This window comes from Myotis brandtii, unplaced genomic scaffold (genome assembly GCF_000412655.1).
Source record: "Myotis brandtii unplaced genomic scaffold, ASM41265v1 scaffold458, whole genome shotgun sequence".
Classification (NCBI taxonomy): Eukaryota; Metazoa; Chordata; class Mammalia; order Chiroptera; family Vespertilionidae; genus Myotis; species Myotis brandtii.
Genome location: NW_005367516.1, coordinates 383,804 through 401,333, shown reverse-complemented (window position 1 = coordinate 401,333; position 17,530 = coordinate 383,804). Strand labels below are relative to the sequence as shown.

The 17,530-nt window shown below is 55.7% G+C and overlaps 1 protein-coding gene across 1 annotated transcript in view; it reads right to left on the bottom strand.

The window, feature by feature from the left end:
- Positions 1-17,530, bottom strand: part of IGF2R (insulin-like growth factor 2 receptor) — a gene marked incomplete at both ends in the record, with an annotated part of 72,015 nt that overhangs the window by 19,672 nt on the left and 34,813 nt on the right. The window contains 19 exons of the mRNA XM_014546938.1: positions 14-150; positions 1,110-1,207; positions 1,454-1,584; positions 2,554-2,769; positions 3,565-3,652; positions 4,054-4,229; positions 4,313-4,456; positions 5,449-5,619; positions 7,509-7,704; positions 9,081-9,182; positions 9,541-9,642; positions 10,060-10,239; positions 11,664-11,832; positions 12,236-12,351; positions 13,352-13,529; positions 13,997-14,141; positions 14,679-14,816; positions 16,246-16,389; positions 16,456-16,468. Of these exons, the coding sequence (XP_014402424.1) occupies positions 14-150; positions 1,110-1,207; positions 1,454-1,584; positions 2,554-2,769; positions 3,565-3,652; positions 4,054-4,229; positions 4,313-4,456; positions 5,449-5,619; positions 7,509-7,704; positions 9,081-9,182; positions 9,541-9,642; positions 10,060-10,239; positions 11,664-11,832; positions 12,236-12,351; positions 13,352-13,529; positions 13,997-14,141; positions 14,679-14,816; positions 16,246-16,389; positions 16,456-16,468 (2,644 nt within the window). The remainder of the gene's footprint in view (positions 1-13; positions 151-1,109; positions 1,208-1,453; positions 1,585-2,553; positions 2,770-3,564; positions 3,653-4,053; positions 4,230-4,312; positions 4,457-5,448; positions 5,620-7,508; positions 7,705-9,080; positions 9,183-9,540; positions 9,643-10,059; positions 10,240-11,663; positions 11,833-12,235; positions 12,352-13,351; positions 13,530-13,996; positions 14,142-14,678; positions 14,817-16,245; positions 16,390-16,455; positions 16,469-17,530) is intronic.

The following is a 17,530-nucleotide window of genomic DNA, read 5'->3' as shown; positions in this document are numbered from 1 at the left end:
CCCCCGTCCTCACCCGCGCCGGGCTGCGGGGCCAGGGACTTGCAGACATTGATGAGGTAGTGCTCAGGGGCCCCGGTGCTGGTGACGGCCTCCCAGTTGTCACTGTACCGCGACAGGGACGAGAGGTCGAAGTTGTTGCCGGCCCCGTCCCTGCAGGGAGGAAGTCAGGGTCAGCTGTGTCCACCTGAGAGGTTGGCACGCTGTCCGGGAGTCGGCTCTTCCCCAAGGACAGGCCTTTAGACTGGACCACACCCCCACGGTCAGGTCAGCGACAACTCAAACTCACAAAGACACAGTTCAACAAAACCAGCCCCAGCTGGTGTGGCTCAGTGGATAGAGCATCGGCCTGCAGGCTGAGGAGTCCTGGGTTCGATTCCAGTCAAGGGCACATGCCTTGGTTGCAGGCTCACTCCCCCAGTAGGGGGTGTGCAGGAGGCGGCAAATCAATGATTCTTTCTCGTCACTGATGTTTCTACCTCTGTCCCTCCCCCTTCCTCCCTGAAGTCAATAAAAAAGTATATATTTTTTCATTATATATTAATGAGAACCTCCAAACACCAAGCCCGAGAAGTGGGTGCTCTCTAAGCTCAGGCCACAGAGAAGGCACATGACAGCCACTGTCAGTGGGAAGCTGGTTGGCACACTGGTTCGAGCTCCGCGCCCCATCAGAGACCAGGAGGAGGGGTGGGAACCGCACTGTCGCACCTACACTACCCAAGGCACCGGAAGGGGGAAAACTAAATCAAAGCAGAGAACGCAATGCAAAAAGGAAGTGAGTCGCTGGAACCGGTTTGGCTCAGTGGATAGAGCGTCGGCCTGAAAGGTCCCAGGTTCGATTCCGGTCAAGGGCATGTACCTGGGTTGCGGACACATCCCCAGTAGGGGATGTGCAGGAGGCAGCTGATCGATGTTTCTCTCTCATCGATGTTTCTAATTCTCTATCTCTCTCCCTTCCTCTCTGTAAAAAAAATCAATAAAATACATTTTTTTTTTTTAAAAAGGAAGTGAATCAAGGACAGAGAGAGACCCATTTCTTTTTCTTTTATAAAAAGCACTTCACACAGTCACGCTTCCGACCGTCGGAGAAGCACGCCCAGGCCGGGACTCACTTGAAGGAGCATTCCGTCACGTCGAAAGGGCGGCAGGCGTACTGTGTGCGCCACTCGAACAGGTAGGAGCAGTCGGAGGTCTCCTGGAGGAACACGGGCTGCAGAGGGACAGACACGCTCTTGTGACACAGGAACCTCCCGTTCACTTACGCTTTGAGTTTTAAGGGTGAAGTGGTCAGGGAGGAGTCTGTTCCCTGAAATCCACTCAAATCCATCACGGTTTCAACAGGCCCCGTAACAGGGTCCCACTCAGCTCAGTGCAGCTGTGAGGGGGGCACGCTGTCTGTCTGAGCGGAGCCGCGAGGGGCGCCCGCCGCGGAGACCTCCCTACAGCTCCCGCTCACCTTCTGGGTGCTGCGGTCGCAGTAGAAGAAGATGGTCGTCGAGCGCTGATACACCTTATGGCAAGTGTCCCCCCCAGTGTAGTTCATCTTCAGCAGCCCGTTCTCGTAAGTCAGCTTCTGCGTGAGGAGGCCTGTGGGAGCGGCGGCTGGTTAACGAGGATCGTGCTAGGTGCCACGCTGACCACGACACACCCGCTGCATCACGCACCCGAACCACAGGCGACCGATGTGCCGGCCACGGCTGTGCACCTGCTCCTGCCACATCACAGCAGGAGGCACAGAGCCAGGCTTCTCGGCCCAGGGCTGCAGCAGCCTCGCCTGACCAAAGGACGATCCACAGACATTCCTCAGCCCAGCCAGCACACAGCAGTCACACCTCTGAGTGGCCCTGGGGGCTGCCACACACACAGCCACTCCTTGGACTTCTTTAAATGTCCTTCAACTTATTACCACTCACCCCCGGCTGAGATGGCATGGTGACCCACAGCCTGCCTGTGAGTTTCAGAACCAAACCCTTTACTAAACGGGTCCCGATTCGATTCTAGAAAGTACTACCTCGGAACACCCATCCCTGGCTGGTTCAGCGGCCCCACTGTTGCAATAGAGAAAAGAAACAAGTCTGCCCACGCTGGTTTGACTCAGTAGATAGAGCGTTGGCCTGCAGACTGAAGGGTCCTGGGTTCAATTCCGGTCAAGGGCACATGCCCGGGTGGCGGGCTCGATCCCCAGGAGGGGGCATGCAGGAGGCAGCCGATCAATGATTCTCTCATCACTGATGTTTCTCTCTCTCTCTCTCTCTCTCTCTCTCTCTCTCTCACTTGCTCTCTGAAGTCAATAAAAACATATTTTTAAAAAAATAAATAAGATAAAAAACAAGGCCTTAGGATCCATAACTGGCATTGCTAAATATGAATGAAAGAAACGAATCTCTAACGGCTCCGTCAGAGCACACTCTGGCTAAGAAAACCAGCAAGCAGACACCTCTCGGCGGGGCACCCAGCAGCCGTCCTCCTGCCCAAGGAGATGCACTCCCCAGCCTGGCACCTTCGACCGCAGCCCCCAGGCTTTGCTTGCGGCGAGAGCAGTGAAAGCCCCGGTACCTGCCACTTTGTGGAATCCCAGCGGGCCGCGCTTCTCCTGACAGGACGAGATCACCTTGGACTTGTCGTCGGTGGAGCAGACGTTGGAGGACAGCTTCCCGCAGACCCGGAAGTAGTAGGTGTACTCCCCGGCGTTCACCACGCTGTCGTTCATGGCGAGGGGCTTCAGGTCGTACAGGTGGCCGTGCCTGGGGTCTCGCACCTCACAGTTGTCTCCTGCAAGGACACGGCAGGAGTCGCTCAGACAACGGAGCCACTCACACGTGCAGCAGAAAGTTACCCTCTTTCCAACCGGACAACTGCCACCTCAAAATAGGCATCACACACGTGCCCACATGGCTTCGCTGTTTCTATAGATACACGATGAGAACTGCCTGGCAAGCAACCTTCTAGGAGAGCCTAGGGCACATGATGAGGATTCACTTCATCAGACAACAATAAATGCCCCACATAATGTGTTCAGTGTGAGAAGCCAGCAGCCACCAACCCGGGCACCTGAGGAAAACACCGCGGGTCAAGTCGGCAACATACTGGAGTAACACAACTCACAGATAAGAGATTATCTGTGCAGCCCGGCCGCGTGGCTCAGTGGCTGAGCATCGACCTGTGAACCAGGAGGTCACGGTTCGATTCACGGTTGCAGACTCGATCCCCAGTGGGGGGCGTACAGGAGGCAGCCGATCCATGATTCCCTCTCATCATTGATGCTTCCCTCTCTCTCTCTCTCCCTCTCCTTTCCTCTCTGAAATCAATAAAAATTATGTTTAAAAAAAAAAAAAGGTATCTGTTCATTCTAATCACTATACTGCACACCTGAACTAACACAGCAGGGTATGTCAACTGTAACTGAGAAAAGACACTCCCGAGGTGATACTGAGAAAAGAGAGAACTATCCGCCCACGGATGCGTGTTCCACGGCCACACACGTGCCCGTTACCGCAGGGTCTCTCGTCTGGGCGAGGGCAGGGCGTGGCCCCTGCTGCCCTCACGCTGTCGGCGAGCCAGGCCTACCTTCCGCTCTGACCACCGGGCAGGCTTCCACCGTCCTCCAGACGAACACGTACTCGCAGTCATTCAGCAGCTGGAACGTGGGCGAGCCCTGCGACAAGAAAAATGAAGTGAAATGACAGCCACGATGAAGAGCCAGCGTTTCACCTCCGGGAGAAATCCACGGCACTTGTCAATCACGTGGGCCCTGGGGAAGAGCACGCTCCAAAGAACCCCATCAAAGGCCTGGACCCATGAGAACCCAGACAAGTTGTGAGTCAGAAGATTCAGAGATGGGAGGGACCTGGGGAATGGGGCCGACACACGAGATGCATTGCTTGTCGCACACACACTGATGTCTGGGCACACACACTGATGTCTGGGCACACGCACCGATGTCTGGGCACACGCACCGACGTCTGGGCACACTCACCGACGTCTGGGCACACGCACCGACGTCTGGGCACACACACCGACGTCTGGGCACACTCACCGACGTCTGGGCACACTCACCGACGTCTGGGCACACTCCAGCGTTATCCTGGTGGAAAAGCGCTGGTTCCCGCACTTGTCGCCGTTGACGTAGACGAGGCTCAGGGACCCGTTGGCTGCAGCCTGAGGGCTGATCTGCACCACGCCCAGGTTCCAGCTGTCCTCCTCGGACACCAGACACGACCCCACTGCGTTGCCTGGAAGAGCCGGGGATTCGCTTGGGTGGGGAGTGGAGGAGGGGGAAGGCAGGTGGAACTGGAGTCAAATGCTCCACGCTCACCTCGGCACCCAGGGATGTACGGGAGGGGCGTGCACACGCTCAGGTAGAAAGTTCTCTTTTGTCCATCCGCCGAGGGGTCCACAGCAATCCAGGGCTTCCGGACGCTGCTCAGGCCACTCAGGTCGTACTCGTTCCCGGCCAGGTCTGAAACATCAGGGACACGCAGGGCAGCAGGGCCTTCTTGTCGGCTGTGAGCGCGGCCCTCCTACCCAGCGGAAACCCACGCTGCACCCCTGGCACTCGTGACAGAGAGGGGGGGGCCTGGCTGGTGTGCCCAGTGGTTAGAACACCGGCTGCACACTGAAGGGTTGTGGGTACGATTCCCAGTCAAGGGCACGTACCTGGGTTGCAGGTATGATCTGGCCCCGGTCGAGATGCATGCAGGAGGCAACCAATTGATGTGTCCCTCTCACATCGATGTTCCCCTCTCTCTCTCTGCCTTCTTCCCTCCCTCCCACTCTCTCTAAAAATCAATGGAAAAACACCCTCAGGTGAGGATCAAAAAAGCAGCAGCAGCAGCAGCAGCAAGGAGGCCCCCAGGAGCCCGGAGGCTCCTGCAGAAACGCAGCCCCTCTCTGACCCTCACAGCCGCCGTGTGGAGGCCAGCCAGAGAGTACAGGGGAGGGTCCCGGGACACTGCTTGGTCTTGAGTCCCCCTTACGCAACCTGATCCTCTTCTTAATCTCCTTCCTCAAATAAGAAGCTCTGACAGTGTATTTTATTTTTCCCCAAGTTTTCTTCTCTGTTCTTAGGCATGTAATTCTGATCCCAAAATATAACTTAAAACCATTAATTATCCCAGATTCTCTTCAAGGGAAAGATTCCAAATCTAGGCATCATTTAAAGAAAATGTGCAAACACACATGGCATGCTGCCTGTACAGTAAAACATGCCACGTACACACTCATGTGCACACATGCACACACTCATGCATGTACATACATGCACTCGTGCACACATTCATAAGCACACACACGCACACATGCACACACTCACGTGCAGGTTCACATATGTACCCCTGCACACACTCACTCATAAGCGCACACACTCACATGCACACATACTCACGTGCACACACTCATGTGCACACACACACTTTTGACTGGCCTCTGAGTTTCTGGTCCCCCAGGCCTTACCTGTGACCTGGCAATCCACTGGAGAAGGCACGCAGGCCAGTGCCGTTTCAAACTCAATGTAAGTCTTTCGGATCCCCAGGCCAGCATCAATGTCTTGATGCAGGAATTTGGCGGTTCCTGGGTACTCGTCGTCATTGCAAACAAAGCGGATGATGAAAGAATTACCAGACGCTGGGGAACAAGAAGTACAGACTGTAAGAAACGGCAGCAATCACAGCACCGCCCCAACAGCCCTTCCGCTGGAACCAGCCCCGAGGCCACCTCGGAAACAGTGATGTCACAGCGCCAGGTGTTTCAAGGGGCCTGAGCGGAACCTGAGTGGCCACATTCATGGCGACAGTGACCTACATACAGATGGGGTTATGCTAGTATGTGAACCTAGTGTCTTGGCCTCATACAGGGCAGGGCAAAAGCAGGTCTACGGGTGTGAGTACACAAAACAGAGTTTATTCTTGTACAATTATTTATTACTGGAGGCCCAGTGCACAGATTCATGCACCGGTGGGGTCCCTCAGCCTGGCCTGTGGGGATCGGGCCAAAACTGGCTCTCCGACATCCCCCGAGGGGTCCCGGATTGCAAGAGGATGGTTCTTGGGTGATGCACCTCAGAATCGGGCTCCCTCCTCTCTGGTTCCGAGTGCATCACCCGAGAACCACAGCTGCCAAGTCACCGTAGCTCGGCAGCTCTTTCGTTGAGCGTCTGCCCCCTGGTGGTCAGTGCATGTCATAGCTCCTGGCCGGTCACTTAGGCTTTTATATATATAGTTTGTATTATTTCACATACAAACAACTGTAAAACCTACTTTTGCTCTACCCTATATTCCAGAAAATATACAAATGCAACATCTGTTTACCAATAAAAACATTAGAAAACAACGTAACTCTCTTCTATCGATTTAATCAAAAACATTTACTAAGTTCCCATTACACACAGGAGTGAAAAACCAGAGCTCCCACTCCCATCCGGTGGCCCTGAAAATAAGCAAATTACACACAGCCTGGGACAGGCCGGGAGTGAGAAGTTTAAGAAGGGAAAGGCAGGGACGGGCACAGAATCCCGGGGGTGGTGGCATGGAATGTGGCGATGTTAAAGGCAGTGGCCGGGCTCACTGAGAAGGTGAATCTGAGCCGATACCGGAAGGTGAGGAAGTGAACCACCTGGCATCTTGAGGGAAGAGCACTGAGGGCAGGGGAACAGCAAGGATCAAGGCCAGAAGGGGTGCGTGGGCAAGAATGTGCCTCGATGGTTTCAGAGCCAGGACGTTTGAGGACAGAGCCAGGATGAGAATTGAAAGATCTGGACCCTGACCCTGGCTCTGCCCACCAAGGAGCCGCTGGCTCTGCCCTGGGCACGGGCCAGTCCGGGCCCTCGTCCCCATCAAGTGAGGAGGTGGTTAAGCGGAGGGCGTGACACCGATGAGGGGTGAGAGGCGCGGGCTGGTGAGAACCGACCAGCCGCGGGCACTCAGCCTCCCGACAAAGGAGGCGTGGCTGGGACCCGACCCCCTGCAAACCGGGCTGGGCCTTTGATACCAAGTTCCTGCTGTGCAACACTGCAGAGAAGAGTAAAAACGTTAAGAAACTTAACACAGCAAAACTGTCTGTGCAGAGTGTTGGCCTGCGGACTGAAGGGTCCCAGGCTCAATTCTGGTCAGGGCACATGCCCAGGTTGCAGGCTCGACCCCCACCCAGTAGGGGGCGTGGAGGAGGCAGCCAATCAGTGATGCTCTCTCTTCACTGATGTTTCTCTCTCTCCCTCTCCCTTCCTCTCTGAAATCAATAAAAATGTATTTTTTTTAAAAAGTGACAACGTCCCGCATCAGAGGGACAGCTGTTGAAGGACACGGGGAGGAGGGGCGAATGGGCAGCAGGGGTCCGGCCGCCTCTCTAGGTGGGACCTGGGTGAGCACGAGGGCACGTCAGTGTGGCACACGTGTGCCCGGAGGCGGGGGACTCAGACACCACAGGGACTCACTGACGTTACGCTCTCAGAAAGGAAAGGTGACAGTCACAGAACCGCCAGCACACGCTCGGCCACAACAGCATGGCGCTGGGCTCACCCTTGGTGTCGGAGTAGGGGCCCTTGTAGGTCAGCGTCATGAAACCCTCCGTGGACAGCTGCAGGGTCTTCTCGAGTCCAACCAGCCGCTCCGGCTTCAGGTTGTTGAGATCTGCTGTCTCGGTCGCCGCCTCACAGCCGGAAGCTGGCTTTCCGTCCAGGGTCCCACAGACGGGCATCGTGCCGCACACGTTAAACTGCAGGCCAGACGGTAAGAACCAAACCCACACCCTCAGGCTGCGCACCTCGCCACAGGGGAGAGCCTGCGACCCTGCCCTGGCCAAGCTGGGAAGCGGATGCCCGCTGCTTGGTCACCAACGCCCCACGTTTGGGCAAGAGTCCTGGAGTCGGCACCCAGGCAAAGATCAAGCCAATGGCAGTGCCCACTGATGCCTCCAAGGCTCAGCACGTGTTTATACGGCCCTGCACCTCCAAACGCTCAGACGCATTTCCCATAACAGTGCACCACATGTAACAGAGGACCTATGTAAGCCCTGGTGTTAGTGTTTTATATCCTATTAGAGAAATGACAGGCAGCTAACATGTTAATGAGGCCATCATGATGGGATAACCCTAGACTTCTTAAAGACGTTGACATCATCCCATGAAAATGAAGGAGAACAGGCCCCCTGGTGGGAAGACGGGAAGGAAAGACGGCTCTCTGTCTGGTAAGTGTGCGTGGAAACGTATACAAAATAATTGACTACGGACAAAAAGCGGATTTCTGAAAGACCAGGATCTCCTACTTCAGAAATGGCTGGTCAGTGCAACGCCAAGTAATCAGGGCTCTTCACTTCTAGCATGTTCTGTAGGGATTCATGTTATCTAGAATATTCTCTACGGGGTTCAACAAGGCTCTCGTCTGCCTCTCACACTCTTACAGGCAGCTAAGTACACTCTCGCCCATTGTAACTACATCCTTACCTATTGTAACTACCCCCTTACCTATTGTAACTACACGCTCATCCACTGTAACTACACCCTCATCCATTGTTACACCCTCACCCATTGTAACTACACCCTCATCCACTGTAACTACACCCTCATCCACTATAACTACACCCTCATCCACTGTAACTACACCCCCATCCACTGTAACTACACCCTCATCCACTGTAATTACACCCTCATCCATTACTACTACACCCTCATCCACTGTAACTACACCCTCATCCACTGTAACTACACCCTCATCCACTGTAACTACACCCTCATCCACTGTAACTACACCCTCATCCACTGTAACTACACCCTCATCCATTGTTACACCCTTGCCCGTTATAACTACACCCTCATCCATCGTAACTACACCCTCATCCATTGTAACTACACTCTTGCCTATTGTAACAACTATACCCTCACCTATTGTAACCTACACTCTCGCCTGCTGTAACCCAAACCCTTGCCTACTGTAACATACACCCTCATCTACTATAAAGGACACTTTCACCTGCTACAACCTACACCCTCATCTACTATAAACTATACTCTCACCTACTGTAAGTTACACCAGCTGCAGGTGGCCGCAGCCACTGTCGCATTTCAAAGCAAACTGGATTCACAGAATTCTTACCACAAAGGTCTTCCCGATGCCAGAGACGATGTAGCCTTGGGAACTGTTCAGCGGGTTGAGGTCAAACACATAGCCGCTGTTCGGGTCCCTTATGGCACAGGCCTGCGTGAACAAGGCGGGAAGAGACACGCTCGAACCAAGTCCTGGAGGGCACAGCACACACAGTGCCTCCCAAACCTGCAAGTGTGCTCCTCCCGACGGGAACCCCAGAGAGAAAGCAGCCCTTCATGCCCCTGGCGTGGCTCACTGGTTGGGCGTTGACCCATGAACCAGGAGATCACGGTCCAACTCCCACTCAGGGCACATGCCTGGTTGCGAGCTCGACCCCCGGTAGGGGGCGTGCAGGAGGTAGCTGATCAGTGTCTCCATGGTGTTGCTGGTGAGATTAGGAAGGGGAGGGAAGGGGTGTGTGCAGAGCCGGACGGGGCAACTCGCCCAGAGGTCCTGACGGCACACGTACCTGGTCTGTTTCCGTCGTTATTTGGATGGGACAGGCGGCCTCCGTGTTCCACAGGAAAGTGACCACACACTCCCAGATGAGAGAAAATATCGGGTGGGTGTTCTGGAAGGTCAAATCCAGGACAGCAGTCAATCTAAGAGAGCAGACCCTCCAGCCAAAGGAAGCCCAGCCACTACAGAAAACGGCCCAGATCTCCCGACCCCTGACTCGGTGTCGCTCGACAGGCTGGGTGCTCAGTGAGCGTCATCCAATTCCAAGGTGCGTCCTCACTGTTCCTGCCCTGAAGGCTTGGATGCTATTACCTCTCAGGCTTGGATGCTAAGACATTTACCTGAGGTCTTGCCAGCAGTAAAGGGTGCAACTGGGACCCACACCCAAGTTTGAGTTCAAGTCCACACTTTTGAAAAAGAGAACCTGACTCCTCTACCCACCAGACTCGCTCGCCCCCGTTAAGAGACACACCAGGCGGTACTGGCCACAGGAGACGCCCGCACTCCCCCGCCCCGCCGAGCGCCTCACCAGGCTGCCCCTGGAGCAGACGAGGTGGATCCGGGTGGTGTAGGTGGTCTGCATGCCGTCGCTGGTGGTGCAGGCCGAGCCGTTCTCGTACTCCAGCAGGAGGCTGCCGCTCTCCTCCACCAAGGGGCCGAACCGGGCCACGCCCAGGTTGCTGATGGACACGACTTCAGAAAACACACCCTGCGGACAACACGCCTGTGAGGGGCCCTGCGTCCACACTCGCGCAGCGGGGTCGCGCACTCAGCTCGTGGTCCGTGAAGTCCCCGCGAGCACGGAGTGAGTGCGCAGGGAACCGGCTCCTACACGCAGGGAGCCCTGCACCTCTGTGCACACACAGCTCACTCAGAATCTGACCCTCAACCCTCACAGGAGCTCATGCTGGTGCATTCCACCATCGTTACTATAGGAAAACCGTGTTCAGACACATGACTGTCCAAGGCCATCCTCTAACAGTCCTCAGGGCAGGCCTCGATCCCCATCCCAGCCCGGAGCTCCGGCCTGCACGACCCCGCCCCTCACATCCCCACCCTCCGGCCACGGTCACGAGAGCAGGAAGTAGACAAGGATGGAGGGCGTCCCCTTGTTCCGCCTCAGCGGGGATCGTATGGGTCAGGCCACTGTGCCCATGTCCCACGTGACTGTACCGATTTGGGGGGTAACAAATGTGACGAGTCTGCAAACACGGAGTCCGTGGATCTCGAGCGCTGACTGTACTGAGGCCACTGCTCCCAGAGTGCACACGTGCTGGTGCGCAAAACCCCGCAGGGCACTCACCTCACCTCCACAGCAACGCCAGACCTCGAAACCCACGCCAGGAAAAGCATGTTCCCGATGTGCTATTTCTACAGGAGCACGTGCCCATCTTTATTTTAAACTCGCCCGCAGCCCAGGGGGTGTGGCTCAGTGGGTGAGCGTCGACCCAGGAACCAAGAGGTCACCAGTTCGATTCCCAGTCAGCGCACATACTAGTTTGCCGGCTCAATACCCAGCAGGGGGCCTGCAGGGGGCAGCTGATTGATGTTGTTTCTCTCTCATCGATGTTTCGATCTCTCTATCCCTTTCCCTTCCTCTCTCTAAAAACCAATAAAAATATATTTAAAAATAAATAAAAAGACTCACTGGGCAAAGAGCACAAGGGAACATAGCAAACTCCTGGCAGGAACCACACTCTCCCGACGACGTCGGGCAGCTCGGCGTCCGGACAGAGCAAATGCTCAGCTCAGTTCACCCCGTGACACCTGAGCCAGCTCCCCCTCATTCGCCAGAAGCAAGAGCTCTTGGAAGCAAACACTACTCTTCACCAACATCTGCCGGCCCCTGGAAGGCACTTTTGAATTCAGACTAGACACTCGACGGGAGTTTCCTCGGCCCCGTACTGTGAGCAGAGGTTCCCCACACCGAGGCTCGCTTAGGGCTTAAATCTGAACAATGATTTCCACAACCACACGCCAGCAGGCCTCGCTCCCACTCAGGGGCCCCGCTTTCAGGGGCCCCGCTTCCAGGCCCGCCCGCCTGTGAGCTGGGAGTCCAGACACCACCACACCGGGCCACGGAGGTGAGTGCGCCAACAGAGACAGGCGACCCCGAGGGGCAGGCAGCCTCACCTGCTTGTTCTCATATCTCATCTGGCAGGCGGACGCGTAGCGGTCGCAGCCGGGCACCGGGCTCAGAGGCCGGCACACGTTGATGTAGTACTTGCGCCACGCGCTGTGTGCTCCGGCGCTGTCCAGGGCATACCAGTTCCCTTCGGGGCCGTCTTCGGACTTTGCCAGCCTACAATTTCAGAGCAGTGTCTGCTTGTGAAGCCTGACAGCTCATTTCTAAGCTCTTAGAGAAACGCAGAGAACACGCCCTGCGGTCACACTCCTGAGCTGCGCCCCCCAACCCCGCCCCCCGTGACTCAGCACCAGCAGCGTGACTTCTGCTAAACGCAGACCGCGGCACACCCCAACCTGCCCCCCTCCGCACCAATAGCAACTGACTTAAGTGATGCCGCTGGAGACGAAGGCTGCCAGCCCACGGTCAGGGTGACTCTGCGTCATCTCCCCACCATGGTCCTACACCCCGAGCGGACGCCCTACCACCGCTCAGATCCAGGCTCCCGGCAAGGCCCACATGCGAGACCTCGGCACTAACTGGCCCGGCCAGGGCGAGGCCAAGGGTGGCTGCCCCGCACCTGGAGAGGTCGTACTGCTCCATGGAGAGCGGGTCGGTCACCAGGCACTCCAGCGGCTCCTCGGGGCAGGCGTAGCTGGTGTACCACCGGAAGTTGTAGGTCGAGTTGTCTTCCTCCTGGCGCGACAGGAGATGTGGGAGGACACAGAGGGAGGGAATGTCATGCGAAGCCAGGGTTAAACAAAAGCAAAGACAGGTACATGCTCTCTACACAAACACTGTAGGAAAGAAAGGTTACGTTCCCTCATTTTATTAGCAGGAAGCGTGTCCAATAAAAAATTAAGACGGCGCCCTAACCGGTTTGGCTCAGTGGATAGAGCGTCAGCCTGTGGACTGAAGGGTCCCAGGTTCGATTCCAGTCGAGGGCATGTACCTTGGTTGCGGGCACATCCCCAGTACGGGGTGTGCAGGAGGCAGCTGATCGATGTTTCTCTCTCATCGATGTTTCTAACTCTCTATCCCTCTCCCTTCCTCTCTGTAAAAAATCAATAAATTTTTTTAAAAAATTAAGACGGAAACCCAGGCTGTGAAGTGGGAAGGAGGGATGGCTGCGATGCCTGTGTGCTTGGGACTCGCCCGACAGGGCTGTGGGCGATCGGAGCAGAAAGGCCTGCTGCAGGGACCGCTCAGAAACGGAAACTGCCTACGGGCCCAGCAAACCTAACAGGATCCATTACAACCTCAAGAGGTGGTAACGTGGCCAGGAGACCAGACTGAAAGCTGCGTCTCTAAGTGAAGGGCCATGGCAGGAGGCTCAGTGCCAGTCTTGGGGAGCCAGACAATGCGGCTGTTTATCCCCGGGGACACCCCAGCTCACACCCACCTACAGGGAGAGCCTCGTCTCAGACTAGAAAGGCACCAGCCCCGAGGACTCTTTCTTCTTTCCTCCTGCCTTCACGGACTGACATCTCTCGCAGCGCCATGCCAGCCCAGGCAGGCACCCACAGCCCCTTCCAACCTGGTACTCGGGACCCACAGCCCCTCCCTACCTGGTACTCGGGGACCCACAGCCCCTCCCAACCTGGTACTCAGGGACCCACAGTCCCTCCCTACCTGGTACTCGGGGACCCACAGCCCCTCCCTACCTGGTTCTCGGGCACCCACAGCCCCTCCCTACCTGGTACTCGGGGACGCCCACGCCTGCGTCCCGGTCGCAGAGGAAGGTGATCAGCGTGGCTCTGGGCGTGTGCCTGTTGTTATTGTAGGGCGTGCCGTCCCTGTAGTTCAGCTGGATCATCCCATCGTAATAGGAAAGCTTAGCGTTGCTCTGTCCCAAGTTCCAAGCCTTCCCATCGCTGAAACAAGCAAGCGCCTCTCAGAAGAGACCCAGACCAGCCGCCCCCGACGCTGGCACGGGAGGAGGGCGGGCGTGCAGGATGGGGAGCAGCTGGGCCAGGACCCAGGGCGCAGACCACCCTGACTGCAGCCAAGATGCTAAGCCTGGGGGGCGGGGGACAGGGGGGCGGTGAGAGGGCAACCCCCCTCGGGACCCCAAGCCCACGGCTGGCTGAAGGTGCAATCCCTTCATTTGCACTAGTGAGTAAAGAAACAGGCACAAATGTCTGTCTAACAAGTGAGCTGAGCCAGCCACACGAAGGCGGGCATCATGGAAACCGCTCCTCGTTGCCAAGGGAAACAGAACTCCCAGCATCCTCTGGTTCACAGGCTACCTCTCCTCAGCATCTGAATGCAGAGAGCGCACCTGACCCTGAATAAACGTCTGTTACCCAAGAAACCTCGGGGCTGCTGACTGGAGACTTGCCTTCTCGCCACCTGGCAGGCCCCAGAGCCCGGCTGGCAGGCGCCCATGGTCACCGCCGCGCACACGTTGATGTAGAAGTCGTACTTGGCCGTCTCAACCTTGTAGCCATCTTTCTTCGTGAGAGGCGACAGGTCAAAGGAGAACCCTACGGAAGAGCAGCAGCAGCCCCGGTGCAGGTCAGTCGGGCACAGGCCAGAGGGACCTGGCACAGCCTCTCCCGGCGGCAGGGAGCCCGGCAGGCGGACAAGGGCCCTTCCTTCAGGCACAGACACAGCCCCTGCCTGTGCCTGCGAGGGGTTGCTCCGCTGTCAACCTAGAAGTTCTGTGCGAAGCCCACGACTGCGGGTCACGTAACCCGCGTGCCTAAGCGGGATGGAAGCCACAGGACCTGCGTGAAGTCTCTCAGGCGGGTTTCGTGGCCACTCCCATGAAAAGCCTTTTCCACGTGACTTATTTCCTTGTGACCCTCAGGTTTCGTGTTCAGCAAAACCGACCTGAACCATGAAGTTAAGGCAGGTTTCTCGTGACCTCAAACACCAGCTTGTCAGGATGGTCCCACATATTAACGTCATCCTAAAGCAGGCCACCTCTAAAACACTCATAGGAAGTACGTTTTCTAAAAGCCCACGCAGGTCCCGGGGACGCTGCCCGCCAGGTGCTGCTGGACACACAGGACACGCACCTGCCTGGGAGTCCAAGACGGTGCAGTTGTCGCCCTCGGTCCGGGACAGCACGCAGGCGGCAGCCGTGTGCCACTCGAACTCGTAGTAGCAGCCGTCCTCGCTGGCGTCCATCAGCACCGGGGCGCTTTCCAGTTCTCCTGTGGGCGGAGCAGAGCCGTCATCCTACAGATAGTGTGTGGGTCCACGTACCGAGGTTCCCAGAGTCAACCCTACAGAGCGGGAGGGGGGACTGCGGGGCAGAGCATCGGTTTGGGAAGATGAGAAGGTTCTGGAGATGATAGTGGTGATTGTTGCCCAACAATGGGAATGTGCTTCATGCCAATGAACTGTCCGCTTAAAACGGTTAAAGTGGTGAAGTTCATGTTATGTGTAGTTTACTACAAGTCCTTAAAATATATAAATTTTATATTATGCATATGATGCCATAATTGAAAGAAAAAAGCTCAAAAAAATAGTCCTAGTCGGGCTGGGTGGCTTGGTTGGGTGCCGACAGATGCACCAAAAGATTGCTGGTTTGATTCCGGGTGAGGACACAGGCCCAGGGTGCAGGCTCCATCGCCAGTAGGGGGCGTGCAGGTGCAGCCCACTGATGTATGTTTCTCTCTCTCCTTCTCCCTTCCTCTCTCTAAAATCAATAAAAACATATTTTTTAAAAAAAGAAAAATACTCCTAGCCCCTGAGCTTATTCCACAGCTGAGAATTTATCTAAAGGAATTTCCCTGATGGGAGGAGGGGAGGATATGTAACAGCGTGGTTAGCGACGGTGGCAATACGCTATTAACCCAACAGCAAGGGCCACGTTTAAAGATAGTAAGACCGAGCCATGATCAACTCTCCCAGCACTCTCAACAAGGAAGTCCCAGGACATAGACGTATGGCTGTGAAATAGGAGATTACTCACAAAACACATTGTGAGAAACACAAAAATGTGTGCCTCTACCTGTAGGTTCTGACCCTGTAAACCAACGGAAGTAAAGGACAGTACCGGATGCACTGTGCTCCATGTTCAGTGAAACCAAGGACAGCACTTTTTTTCAATATATTTTTCTTGGTTTCAGAGAGGAAGGGAGAGGAAGAGGGAGAGAGAAACATCAACGATGAGAGAGAGTCACTGATTGGCTGCCTCCTGTATGGCCCCCACTGGGGATCGAGCCCGCAACCCAGGCATGTGCCCTGACCTGGAATTGAACCATGACCTCCTGATACCAAGCCACGCTGGCCGGGCCAGGCAGCATTTTTAAGCCCCTCCCAGGAGTTAAGCGGCTGTGTGACTGCTGTGTATCAGTCCTAAGCAAGAAGCCATGCGCAGACATAGCTCTTTAGGAAAATTACGACAATGCCCTCAGATGCCATACGGTTTCTCCATTTCTGGGCTGGTTCTGGGCAGGGGGTGGGGGATCAAATCCAACTGACCATCGTCAAGGGTTCTGGAACCTGAAATGCTTGACCCCACCCCTTCGGCCTCATCACCCGGCAGGGCCAACAAGAAACAGCCATGAAGAGCATGGGCACACCCCTGGCAAAAGCCACAGGAGCATTTTATCTTTTCTTTTTTTAAGCTGTTACCTGGCTTGCACACAAGTATTATATCAGTTTTTATTCTCTTCTTATCACCACAAGCATCACCATCTGAATAGGAGAGTAGAATGTTCCCATTCTCTTTTGTGGGAGAAGAAATAAATTTGCCCAGACTTTTCTTTCCATTCTTATCTGGAAAAAAAGGGGGCGGGGGGGACAGAAGACATGATTAAATATGATAACGACACAAAGAGGTACCAACACTCAGCAGCTGTGCCACACCCTCTCTCGGCCGCCGGCCCTGGCCAGATGGTCAACTGTTTCTTGAGTGACAAGTGCGGCCGGGTGGTGGCAGCCACGTAGAAAAACCCCAAAGGCCACCTCCAGGCTTATCAGGAAAGTGCGAGAAAGATACACGAAGTCCTCTGTGCCCACGTCATGCCGTCCCGTACAGCAGGGATGGGAAACGTCCGGCCCGCGGGCCTATGGCCCCCGAAATCATTTGGTCTGGCCCTGACAGGGCATTAGGGGTGAGTTCATTAAATGTTTGGCCAACGTGTTTAAGTTGATCCAATGATGTTATAAATATCCAAGTGGCCCTTGGCAGGAGGACTGCTCCCCCGTTCTGGGGCCTCGGCTGCCCGAGACACAGGGCTTTTAAAGGCACAGCCAGGGGGCTAGAAAGTAACTAAACTGCTCAGCCAGCCAAGAATGTGGCCACATAATTCATGATTTGGTTGATTTTTACTATCAAGTTCTGAAACGCTGGGCCACGTCCTTAAACAAAGGCATGGCCATGCTTGGACCTGCTCGGAAAGACACAGCACCTTCTCAAGAGGGGGTGACTCCTAACACCCACCTGAGCTCACGACTGGTTTCCCGTGTGTAACAGACTCCAGTGACTCCCCTGCCTGTCACTTTCAAGGTGACTCCTAAGTGACACCAACACGCTACATACATCTAAGGCGTGTCTGCAGGGCAGGACAGACCGGCCCAGCGGAAGGACATGGGGACAGTGCTCTCAGGCGAAGGCCACAGTATCAGATTCCAGTCGCCTTACGCCGTAACGTTTGAGAAACCAAGCAGTCAAGTTGTTAAAATAATCAGAATCCGTTTTGCACAAGCGCTAGCAATGTGATTCTTCAGGCTACAGAGCGAACAGATAGCCAAGCATTTCCAGCAGGTTCTCTCCGCTCCCGTCAGCCTGGCCAGCAGGAGGCCGGGCCCCCATAGGCCGTCTCCGTCCCAGAGGTGCCCTGGCTGCTGCGGCCTCACCCCTGCGTCCTCACAAGCCCGAGGTGCTGAACCCCGGGGGGTTTCCTAACGCTCCACC